The 12904-nt window shown below is 42.8% G+C and overlaps 1 protein-coding gene across 4 annotated transcripts in view; it reads right to left on the bottom strand.

The window, feature by feature from the left end:
• Window positions 1–1970: 1970 nt before the first annotated feature.
• Slc35f5 (solute carrier family 35 member F5) overlaps window positions 1971–12904 on the bottom strand; it is a 34021-nt gene continuing 23087 nt past the window's right edge. For all 4 annotated transcript variants that reach the window (XM_052200605.1, XM_052200606.1, XM_052200607.1 and 1 more), the window contains exons 11-16: window positions 12794–12898; window positions 12121–12280; window positions 9971–10061; window positions 7551–7705; window positions 4412–4507; window positions 1971–2395 (exon numbers count right to left, since the gene is read on the bottom strand). In XM_052200605.1, the coding sequence (XP_052056565.1) occupies window positions 4432–4507; window positions 7551–7705; window positions 9971–10061; window positions 12121–12280; window positions 12794–12898 (587 nt within the window). In that variant the 3' untranslated portion in view covers window positions 1971–2395; window positions 4412–4431. The remainder of the gene's footprint in view (window positions 2396–4411; window positions 4508–7550; window positions 7706–9970; window positions 10062–12120; window positions 12281–12793; window positions 12899–12904) is intronic.

Here is a 12904-nt window from a genome sequence, read left to right as displayed (position 1 = left end):
GGTAGCTGAGGCGAAGTCAGAAGTCTCTAAATCCCAAGCGGCAGTGATCATCTGTGAGACACAACCCACCCACTCTGTCCACTGTATTTAGACAAAAACCTGATGATTGAGTTTTGCTTCCACGGTCTGTCTCAATTATTTCACCCTGGAAACTGCTGAAGATCTTGGTAAACTGTGGTAACAATAACCAGAAAACTGCAGGTACAGATAACAACCAGTCAGAATTAGTCTTTGAGGAATTGGCAGGCTTCTTCACATAAGTTCTAAAAAGTTCCTCAGAAATCCACATCGTGTGTGTGTGTGTGTGTGTGTGTGTGTGTGTGTGTGCATGTATTTGCATCTGCCTTGAGGGTGTGTGTGTGTACATGTGAAGAATATGTATAGGGGAGAGGTCACTATCAACTACCTTTCCTCAGGCACTGAATATCTTGTTTTGTTTTTTTTTAATGTTTTGTATGTTCCTGTACACAAACCCACAAAGCCAGGGTGTGTGTGCATTGATCAGAGAATGCCCCCAAGGTTGCTTGTATCCCCACCTTGCTAACACTGTAATGTTGCACTAGACACTTCAGACCAGCAGCTTCCTGGCCATTCTTCTGTCTTTACCTCCCGCCTCACCACAGGAGTGCTAGGATTACAGAGGCAGATCACCACATCAGGCTGCTTTATACAGGTTCTTGGGATCGAAGTCTGATCCTCAGGCTTGTGCAATAATCGGAGTCATGTCCCTAGCACAACAAAAAAATTTGTGTGTGTGTGTGTGTGAGGGTCTTCCTACCTTACAGGAGGGCTCCAGGGGCCCTCCTGTCTCCATCACCTCCACTCAGGGCTATTTCTATATCTGTTCTGGAGATGCACTCAAACCTGCATGCTTAGCAAGGCAAGCGCTTTGCCGAGACATCTCCCCAGCCTCTACTTCCTTTGTATGGCTTATACTCTGCCAACCAGCATTAGTTTTAGCATAAGAATTTCTGGTGGCCCCCAGTAATAAACACAGCTGTCTGATATTTAAATTAATATAACACAGAGGTGTCAGAACTAAGCAATATGACAGCTAGATTTTAGATTCAGGGTAATACCAGACCAGTTTTAAGAATGTGAACAGGATAAAGTGGAACTCGGTACAGGGGATTTTTAAAATGAGATTCATTAAGACATTCAGAGAATGACTGCTACTTAACTTGCACAGGAATGAATTCTGACTAACCAAGAGCCAGAGGGTCCACAGACAGGAGCAGCTCCGGAAGCACACACACTGCGAGCATGCCTAAGGCCTCAATGTAGGAGCCACAGCTGGGACTAGTTTATAATTTTGGATACATAACTCATTCTCCAAGGCTGGCCTTATATTCTATAGATAGGATGCATGATGTTGAACTTCTGCTCCCCTGCCTCTGCCTCCTCCTGAGTGCTGGGATTACAGGTGTGCACACTCACTTGGTTTATGCAGTGCCAGGCAAGCCCCCTACCAAGTGAGACGAGCTCCCGCACCCACAATCTAATGACAAGACAAAAAATCAGATGTCATCCTTTAAGCAGACTTTTTCCTTGCCTTTCTTTTTTATTTTAAGCATTTAAATTTACTTAGGAAAAGTAAGATTACTTAAGGAAGCAGCACCCAGTTTTAGAGTAATTTAGCACATTTATATGTGAAAAATACAAAATTACTCAAAACATCTTTAATACACAAATACATATACAAACATTTTATTCTAATAATATTCTTTATCACTTCAATTTAAACCATTCCATTATGAAAATTTCTTAATTGAAGAGAGAATATTCCTTTTAAAACTCTAAATGAAACAGAGCTTTCTCAACTAATTTATAGCCACACAGCCTTTAGAAATACATGATTTTCCAGTTTACAAGTCTTCCCTTTAAAACTGTTACGGCTTGTCATGTTTTTTAAGAGAGAAGGCACCAGACACCAGGGAGATCACAGAGTGCAGCGCCACCAACCTTACATGAATGTACTTGTCACACTAACATTTCTTCTGTGTGCTTGCTTTGCAATCTACCAAACCCAAAACCAGAGCCTGCACCCACTGCAGGCAGTGCAGACTGGCGCCCGCCTGTCACAAATGCTCATCACACTTAGCTGGTCCCTCGGAAACTGAGAAGTACATTTAAAGACAGTCTCCAGAGGAATTCCGTTCCTTGAATAGTTCCACTGATTTCAGGAACTGAACTGATATGTAAGGCAGGTTGGTCCTTTAGGACAACTGGTCTGCAGGCAGCCTACAGGGAACATCCTTCATTGTAAAAATGAAGCAGACGTGTGGAAAATATAGAGTTTCAAAGAACTGAAACAGCTCCTGTTCAGACTAGGCACTGAAACACTTCTACAAAGAACTTGCCAGATTGTCTCTTCACTGTAGAATGTTCCATTAAGCTAAAAAGAAAAGGACACAGAAAATGGTTATTTATCATTTACATCATCTTAATTTCTATACTGCAGAGTCTGAGAAGTTGAAATACCCATTACACACAACACAACACAAGATGTTCAAGTAACTGGTGCTTGAACTGGAGTTAAAATTCAGGACGGGGCCAACAAAATGGCTCAGGAGAAAAGGGGGCTTGCCACTAAGAATCTTGGAGAAAGAATCAGTTATTTGTTTTTACAGTAACTAGGCACAAGCCTATGAGCTGGCTGCCCACATATTCTCAGCTGTACTATGGGCCCCGTGTGATTTCCTGGGGGTGAACAGTGTGGCCAAAGCTGCTTTGTGTAGCTTTGCAGAGCTAGACCTCAGACTGTGTCCAAAGATAAAACCACAGAAAGTCACCACTCCCTGTGGTGTGGGAGTAGAGATCCTCATCTGTCTTAGTGAAAAGTCTTGTCAACTGGAAAGCTGGACAGACAAGCAAAGAAATGGGAGAATGGTCTATCAAGAGACAGGCAAGTAGCTTTAGGGGTGAATTTACTATGCAGATAACAATTAGTTATCTAATTGTTACACACGGCCCAAGCAGTTGCTAGAAGCTGGAGGAGCTGCAGGATGTTGTGGTGGGAAGGGAAAGTCCAGGAACAATCATGAAACATTTCAGCAGGAAGCGTCTAGGGATATCCCAAAAGTAAAAGGCCAGGATCTCTGGCAGTCCAGGAACTTACTGGAGCTTCCTATTCTAAATAAATAAATTGGATTTGTAATTACCAAAGATATGCTGACCTTATTCCAAGACTGCTAGTCAACTAATATCTGTCATATATGCTCTTAGTCTTGTAAGAAATATAAAGGGCACTAATTCTTTAAAAATTAAAGTAGGAAAATGATTCTGAAACATTAACAAAAGAGACTCACTACCACTCATAAAAAATATATACACACACATACACTCATACATGTACACACCTGGTGGGGAGCAGGAAGAAAAGATGTGATTCACTCTAAAGTATTTTATTTTTCTTAGTTTTATAATGAGAAGAATGTTTTTCTAAAGGGCATAATTGGATAAAATGACTTAGCATAAAGAAGAGTGGGACCCGAGGCTGAAGAGACGACTTGGCTGCTGAAGTGTTAGATGCTGGAGCACGCGGACCTGAGCAGGTCCCCAGCATCCACAGGAAGCTAACACAGCAGCTCACCTGGAATCCCAGTGCTGGGAGGTTCCCGGGACTTGCTAGCCAGCCAAACTAGTTAGTCAGTGAGAGACTGTCTCCAACATAAAGTCAAGAGTAATGAAGGAAGACAAGAGATGTCAACCTCTGGCCAGAAGCCACATACATGAACACATGAACACATCCATGCACATGCGGAACACATGCATGCATGCATGCACATTCACAGACAAAATGACTTAGAACTCACTGACTAATTTGAGAAAGGAACCATTGTGATACTTTGAACTCAATACCTGTAAGATGGTTTTATCATAATGCATTTCCCAAACAAGGGAACAAGCTCAAAAAGACCAAGAAGCTCCCAAAGTATCACTCAGCCAGCTATGGAAGGGCCTGGAGACCTGGAACCCAAGTGGTTTGACTCCAGAGACTGTAGCACCTTTAGCCACCTCAAGGAACTCATTCAAGAAAATCTTTTGCAGGGGCAGGGTGTGGCACGGCCCACCTCTAATCTACCTGTAAGAGGCAGGTAGAGCTCTTCAGTTATAGGTCAGTCTGGTCTACACAGCAAGTTCCAGCCCACCCAAGGCTACATGGAGAGATCTTGTCTCGAAAAAGAAGGGAGGAAGGGAGAGAGGAAGGGAGAGAGGAAGGGAGAGAGGAAGAGAGAGAGAGAGAGAGAGAGAGAGAGAGAGAGAGAGAGAGAGAGAGAGAGAGAGAGAGAAAGAAGAAGGAGGAGGAGGAGGAGGAGGGGGAGTGGGGGAGGCTGTCAGGCCTGCCCCACATTTGGATATCCCAAGAATAAGAACACCATGAACCACTGGTGCTGGCTCAAATACATACCTGGACTACAGACACAGCCGCTAAGTAGCTCCATCCTCCTGAGAAACGCTGTGCATAGAAATAAGGCTCTCGCACTGTTCACTGTCTTCTGGAACTCTAAAGAAAGAAGGCAACAGGTAACAAAGCTTTAGAACTAAAAAGAAACCTCAGAAATGTCCCGTCACCCTATCTAAAGCTAGGAGGTCATGATACAGTTAGTAGTAGAAACAATAGTTCCCCTCATGTTTTTGAAGCACAATACAAGTTTTCTCTCTTAAAAAAAAAAAACAAAACAAAACTGTACTGGCTGGTTTTGTGTGTCAACTTGACATAGGCTGGAGTTATCACAAAGAAAGGAGCTTCAGTTGGAGAAGTGCCTCCATGAGATCCAGCTGTGGGGCATTTTCTCAATTAGTGATTAAGTGGGGAGGGCCCCTTGTGGGTGGTACCACCTCTGGGCTGGTATTCTTGGGTTCTACAAGAGAGCAGGTTGAGCAAGCCAGGGTAAGCAAGTCAGTAAGAAACATCCCTCCATGGCCTCTGCATCAGCTCCTGCTTCCTGACCTGCTTGAGTTTCAGTCCTGACCTCCTTTGGGGATAAACAGCAATTTGGAACTGTAAGCTGAATAAACCCTTTCCTCCCCAACTTGCTTCTTGGTCATGATGTTTGTGCAGGAATAGAAACCCTGACTAAGACAAATTGGTACCAGCGTAGTAGGTTATTCCTGTGACAACCTGACCATATTTTGGGGAGGACTGTGGAAGAACTTTAGAACTTTGGGCTAGATGATCCATTCAGTGTTGAGACCTCTATGGGATCTTGTGTAGGAGCTTGGAAGATACTGTTGAGAACAGTGCTGAAGATGGAGGCCTGGCTTGTGAAATGCCAGAGGGAAATTTAAGACTCTTATCAGGGCTGTTGCTGTTTTGATTGTGAAGATTCTGTGGTTTTGGTTAGCTGGGGCTGAAGAATCAGCTGTGAGTAACAAGATACCAGAACCACTAAAGCGAACCTTTGTGTTACTGGGACTATTGATGCTAGTTAGCTGGAGCTAAGAAATTAGCAGTGATTAAGAAGAGACCAGCATCACTGAGGTGAAATCTTGTGGGAAGTGTTTTCTGAGAGCACAGAGGCTGTGTTCCAGAGATAGCCAAGGTTGTACCTCGTGCTGTAGCAGGACTTGGTACCGTGTAAGAGTCACCCAGACGGTACTGATTTTGAAGGCATGAAGGAGTCATGAAGAGTAGCTGAGGCTTGGCACTGTGAGAGGCCGTGGAAGGCCATTGGTGAAGGTGCAGCCTCAATTTCAATTGATGGCCCAGGACTTGAAGGGGTCATGCATAGGAGCAGAGGCTTGTCACCATGAAGAGAGCCTATGAGAGGCTATTGGTGAAGCCTCATTACAGTGGAAGACAGCAGTGTTTTGGAGATGCCAGTACCATGAGATGACCACCAAGAACAGCAGCAGCAGTGGAGTACAGGCAGCTGGAGCCTAGAAGACAATGTGTGTGCTACAAAGGGCAGAGCTGGAGAAGTGACCGAAGCCCTTGGAGGAGCCCAGAAGATTGCGAGTTGGATCCCAGACACTGAACCATTGGATCTTGAGTTTTGCTTTTGGTTGTGACTGTGCCCTGATATGTTTCTTCTTGAAGGAAGAAGGTATTTTAGTGGAGCCCGCAGTTAAGAGACTTTGAATTTTTAAAAGACTTTGAATTTTAAAAGATATTGGACATTTTAAAGAGATTGAACTTTTAATATGTAAAGACTGTGGAACTTTTAAAGTAATTTAGTTCTTGGGGATGAATAAGAAAGTAAGGGTTGAGGCTTAATAGTGATGTGTTTGTGTGTCAAGTTGACAAGGGGTCAATTGTACTGGCTGGTTTTGTGTGTCAACTTGACATAGGCTGGAGTTATCACAGAGAAAGGACCTTCAGTTGGGGAAGTGCCTCCATGAGATCCAGCTGTGGGGCATTTTCTCAATTAGTGATGAGGGGGGAGGGCCCCTTGTGGATGGTACCAACTCTGGGCTGGTATTCTTGGGTTCTATAAGAGAGCAGGTTGAGCAAGCCAGGGTAAGCAAGTCAGTAAGAAACATCCCTCCATGGCCTCTGTATCAGCCCCTGCTTCCTGACCTACTTGAGTTTCAATCCTGACCTCCTTTGGTGATAAACAGCAATTTGGAACTGTAAGCTGAATAAACCCTTTCCTCCCCAACTTGCTTCTTGGTCATGATGATGTTTGTGCAGGAATAGAAACCCTGACTAAGACAAAAAACTTAGAAAAGGCATGTAAGACACTGTTAATGTATTCTATTATGAACTGCACCCAAACCAGTTTTCTACATTTAAATTAATTGTAGGCCATCAAAAAGTACTCTTGTTTTACCTGTGAATCAAAACATTTCCTTCCTAAAAATTAGCAGTAGAGAAATTATTTCATCATCCTAAGGATCCAAAAAATTTCTTTCTCCTTATACCACATGAATTATATAGTTTATTTGTTCAACAATTTCAATCAAAATCCCTAAAGCCAGGTGGCCACTGTGGTGATTCTCCACTCACTGAGATAACCCATCACTGTTGTCTTTGAGACAGGCTCTCCCTCTGTAGCCCAAGATGGCTCTAATCTCCGAATCCTACTGACCTTCCCAAGTTGCTAAGATGACAGAGAAGCACAGCCACACTCAGTTGCAAACATAGAAAATCTATGTTGTGATCCCAGTGTTCAATAGGCTATGGCAAGAAGACCAAGAAGAGCCCAGGGCCAGCCAGGGTTACAAGGTAAAACTATAGCTCAAGAAACAAAAAATAAAAGTAAGGGCTGGTGATGCTTGGTTGGTAAGGTACTTGCCCCAAAGCATAAGGACCTAAAGTCGATCTCCCCAACCCACATAAAACAATCAAGGCAAGACAGGTGGATACCTGGGGCTCACTGCCAGCAGCCTAGTCAAATTGGTCCAGGATACCCACTGGCCAGTACCAGTACAACACTAAAAGCTAAGATTGAGTGTGATTAGGGAAGACATTTGACACTGGCCTCTTGTCTCCATTCATGCATGTATACATACATGTAGGTTCATGCAGACACAAATGAATGAATGAACACATACACACACACACACATACACAAACTTAAAAAATGTTATGGGATAAAACATACCTCTGAATTCGATGCTTTCTGCATATAAAGGCAAAAACCCTTCTGACTCCTACCATCACAGGATCCCAATTATTATAATGGCATAGGAGAGTAACAATAAAAAATGAAAAAAATACAGGGATAGCGCCTGCAAAAAATAACCAAGAAAACTGCACCTAAAACAAAAGATTAAAACCTCAAAATTATCATTAAGGCAATTTTTTACCTTTAAAAATTAACTGTACATTAAAATACAAAGAAGACAGGCTAAACACTGATAATATGTTATAAAGTATTACTACATAGGAGGATTCAGGACAGCAATTTACAATTCTATTTGTCTAAATAAGCAATAGCAATACTTAATGTTCTAAAAAGAAAGAAGGGCAAAAGCAAAGCAACCACGTTTGCCAATAGTTACTAGGCGTGCTGCCCAGAGGACGGGAGCACCCACAGATGGAGTTCCTGGGTCACACACCATGGGTGCTCATTCCCTCTGTCACATCAGCCCCTGCCCACACACCGAGTCTTCTTCCTCAATTTCCCACACCATCTTCAAAATTTCAAATTTGAAAATAAACACCATGTATATTACAGGTGTGCTAACACAGTGTTACATTATAGTTCTTAAACGTTAAAACCAAGTGAACCCGTTGGAGACGACTTTTGCAAGCCTTTAGTGTCTAGATCCAACTAAAGTATCCAACACAACTTTCTAAGCAGCCTGCACTGAGTCCTGAGGTGGATGAGGGACACACTGGGGATCTGGTTTACAAAAGGAAATAGCCACTCCTGTTTGTTAAATAAGGAAGATGCATTTGTCCAATTCTGAGAGTTGCAAAGAAAGATAAGGAATAAAAGAGATGGCTCAATAAAGTGCTTGACTCAAGAGCCCATCTGTGGATGTCCTGTCCTCTGGGCAGCATGCCTAGTAACTGGCCAAGTAGTCTACTTAGAAAGCCCCAGGGCCGTGGGAGAGACTGTCTCAAAATAGTTGGATAGCACCTTAGGAACAATACTCAATTCTGTCCTTTGGCCTCCATGTGCATGTACATACATGTGCATATATGTACTCATCCAAACACACACATGAACAGAAAAGAAAGCAAATAAAGGAAAGTTTTCACAGGCAAAACTCACTCTGCTGGAAAGCAGATGCTGGCCATTTAACACCATTAAAACAGAAAAGTTTCATAAGAATGATGTGTTGGTGAAGTCTTTCAAAGAAAACACAAACAATAACCCTCCAACAGTGTTTACCATGCAGCCTCTTTTGCACAGTATAGACACATAGAGGTTAAATGACCCACAGAATGTTCACCCAAGAATGAGTACTCATTGAAAGGAACTAAGAAGCCTACATTTAAACATCAAAGTATTGATAAACTGTAACTTTTTTTGAATTACCAGAACATCTAATAATCTAGGAATATCAGCCCAGAACTGTTTTGAAAAGATTTGTTTAGTTATGTGTATATGTGTGTTCCTAAGTATAGGCATGTAGAGTTGCTGGTAGAGGCCAGAATTGGGTGTTAGATCTGGAGCTGGTTGTAAACTGTCTGCTGGAAACAGAACCTAAGTCCTCTGTAAGAGCAGCAAGTGCTCTCAACATTGAGCTATCTCTCTATAGTACAGGATGACTTTTAAATAATGTATATATACATCATCACAAAGAGTAGTTTGTCTTTATCCTTGAGCTATACAAAGACCTAAAGAAAATAGCATTAAAATAAGGCTATTAGAACATACTATAAACCTTGTAACTTTCAAATATTTCCTTTTTCAAATTGTATCAATGTAGCACAGGCATGTACACTATGATTACTTATGACTAAAATATTCAAAATCCAAATCATTGTAAGCGGCTCACAGCTTTAGGCAGAGGTACACCTCCCTCCTCTGCTACCCTTAGAAGCACTAAAGAAACCTTTTCCACAGGGTGTGGGGGCACAGGCCTTTAATTCCAGAACTTTTGAGGCAGAGGCAGGCAGATCCCTGTGAGTTCAAGGCCAGAAAAGAAAAGAAACCAGCTCCTATCTCACGTGGGTGTGGGTGTACTCGGACACATGGTGTGCCCACAAGTGTAGAAGGCAGAGGTCAATGGCTGTTTTTCCTCAGGTGCTGTTTCAGTTGCTGACCTCGGACTCTCCCTCGGCTAGGTGGGCTGGTCAGCGAGCCCAGGACAACTCCTGTCCCCACCTTCCGCAGCATTACAAGCATGTAACAATACTCCCAGCATTTTTTTCACATAGATTCTGGGGATCAAGCTCAGTTCTCAAGTTTGTGGAGCCCCGTCCTCAGCCCTACTCGTGTTTCTATGCACCGGAGTCTCTTAGGGAGAGAGGCGTCAAGCATAGTCCATGTCTGCCTCCATGATTACTGACATGACCTTTACCCATCACTCCTTAGTACCGGCCTGCAGTATCTCCTCAGGAACTTACCTTTTGCATGCATATGTCAGCTATGATGGAGAGAGGTATCGTAAGGCTTAGTGCAAGTGTGCCTATCAACGATGAGGTAAGAAAGCAGCCCCTGAAAAGAAGGAAGGAAACATAATGCCCTCATTGAAAACATAAGAGAATGCCACCGAACAAACTGAGCCCACTTTTCTCATCCTATAACATGTGCCTGAGAGGGGAATGCTGAGGACGGACAGAGATACAAAAATAATAGCTATTAAAATGACTCCAACGCTTGCCCTTGACTATTAAAAACACAAACCTGGAATTATAAAGTGTTCTGGGTGCTTTATCCTACTTATGAGATCTGCTTGCATATATTATTCAACTTTGGATATATAGTTGATATTTCAATAATTTACAATATTACTGAGCAGAGTTTTTAGTTGTGTGCTGATACCTAACAAATCCACATTATCTTTCTTTAGATTAAAAAAATAAACTTTAACTTATGTATCTATGTGTGAGTTTGTACGTGTGAGTGCAGTATCCTGAGCGACCAGAAGAGGATGTGTGATGCCTCTGAGGCTGGAGTTACAGGCAGTGGGTGCTGGGACTGAGTTCAGGTCCTCTGCAAGGCCAGTGTGCACTCTTAAAGACAGAGACATCTCTCCAGCTTCCAAAACAGTATTATTAAAACTGAAGTCACACATCAACTTTAGGAAACTGATAAGCTGTGCCACAAGACCCACCTCTTAAATCTTCAATCTGAGAAATAATGCCAATTCTAAGACTATAATGGAAATCTCACAAACCCCATATGGGATGCTGTGCTCAAACATACTTTAAACTTACTGCCATTAAAAGAGACAAATGGTAACATATGGAGCATCCCAAGTTAATTCATTCATGACTTCCAGATCTGGCTCATTCATTTGCAGTGTACTGAATGTAAACTTAACAACAAAATCCTTTGAACAACCAAAGATGCCCACACCCCTCCCTAAGTAAGCAATCCCAGAGTCCACTAATAATCCAGGAATTCACACTGGCACTCCCAGCTCATATGTTTGGATGTTCATTCCTCTATGGCAACTTTCATTTGTATAACACTACTCTTTATATGGTGTGAACACACCTGTGCTCGTGTAGGCCAGAGGTCAACACCCGCTCTGTTTCCCTCGTCCCCTATTTTCCAGACGAGTTCTCTAACTGAACCTAGAGCTCAGTGGCTCAGCTAGGCCAGCTGACAAGCTGGCTCCATGGCTGACTCCATCTCTGTGCTTCCTCGTTGGTGTTTGAGATGTGTGCCACCCTGCCCAGGGATCCAAACGTGGACTCTCATGTGTGCAAGAGAACTTTGTTAACTGAGCCATCATCTGAGCCCCCACAACTGCACTTTAAAAATAAAAATCTTTTATTTTTTGATAGTTCCATACATGTCAACCAACAACTTGAAAGCATTTTTACAGATGTAAATGGTTTGTGTTGCCCTACTTTAGCTTCTGCTCTCCACTAATGGAGCCTAAATCAGGCCTGGCTCTCAGCCTGCCTACCGCTAGGGCCCTTTCACACAGGTTCTCACACTGTACTGACCCCCAGCCATAAAACTGTTTTGTTGATTACTTGAGAACTGTAATTTGCTACGGTTATGAACTATAGTGTAAATATCTTATATGCGGGATATCTGATATGTGATTCCTGTAAAAGGGTAGAGAACTGCTGGCTTAGAGTCACCTGAGAGAGTCTGAACTGGCCTGGCCTGGCCTGTGTCTTGGCTGTTACGATTTTGTCTTAATTGATGATCCATGTGGGAGGGCCTGCTCCGACTTCCTCAATGTTGGGCTGCAACCTGAAGGGTAAGTTAGTAAGCCCTGCCCTATGTCACTGCTGGTCAGGGTCTCCTCATAGCAGCAGAAGGAACAAAGTATTCCTTCATATACTTGTATTTGTTCATTTATGAAACAGACACTTTTGAGCTCCCTTCTATGTGTCCTCTTTACAATGGGCCCACAAAAATTAAAATCAAAGTCCATCCATGCTCTATCAGAGTAAATATAGTCAATTACAAGTATGTATGTGGCAGTGCACAGAAGGGACCCTTAGAACTCAGAAGATCCAGAAATGTCCAAACTACTCAAAAGTCAGCGCACTGGCAATGAATGAACCGCAGGAGAATTAACAGAGCCTACCATAACCACAGAAACTCGGACAGAACTGTCCCGATGAGGCCGTTGACAACGATACATAACAGTACCGCTTTATTGGGAAACTCGAAGTCCTCAAAGCCAGTGTAATGCAGTAAGAAGAACCCTGGCCATAAAAGCAGCAGATTAAACAGACCTACAAAACCTGAGGATAAAAGAGACAAGTTAAAATCATGACTGACTTCAATTTTTCAAACTTAACAACACTATGAGAAACATGAGATCTCCCAAGGGGCTTCAGTGAATTGCTTTATTCATGTAGGGGTTGGTTGGTTTGCATATCAGTTTCTACAAACAGATCAATAGCAGGAATATGTAGCTCCAGGCAGCTGGTAACTGTTAGCTACAGTCTGGCTGGGAGCTGCCTCAACCAGTGAAGGACCCGTGCTCAGGCATGAGTGGAATCCTCAGCAGGCACATGCTGCACACGGGTGCTCTCCTCTCTGGGGACATGCAGACATGGCTCCCTAGGACCCATGGCCAGTTCGTCTGGCTGAACTGTAAGCCTCTGAAAGTTCAGTGAGAGAACTTGCAATCCATAATATTAAAAATACAAAATCATGTGGAGGAGAAAAAGGTGCCTCCATATTGTCTCAAAGAATGACCTATGGATTTATAATATCAAGTAAATAGCCTAAAAGGCTAAACATGTACTTGCCAAAGAACATTGGAATATCCAATTTATCTTCTCTGTCTACCTTTCTCTTGATCATCACAATGTAGACAGCATAGAACATAGCTCCAGCAAGAGACCAAATGGAACCTGTAA

Source organism: Apodemus sylvaticus, chromosome 12 (assembly GCF_947179515.1).
Source record: "Apodemus sylvaticus chromosome 12, mApoSyl1.1, whole genome shotgun sequence".
Classification (NCBI taxonomy): Eukaryota; Metazoa; Chordata; class Mammalia; order Rodentia; family Muridae; genus Apodemus; species Apodemus sylvaticus.
Note: the sequence above shows the minus strand (reverse complement) of the source record. Positions and strands in the feature narration are given on the sequence as shown.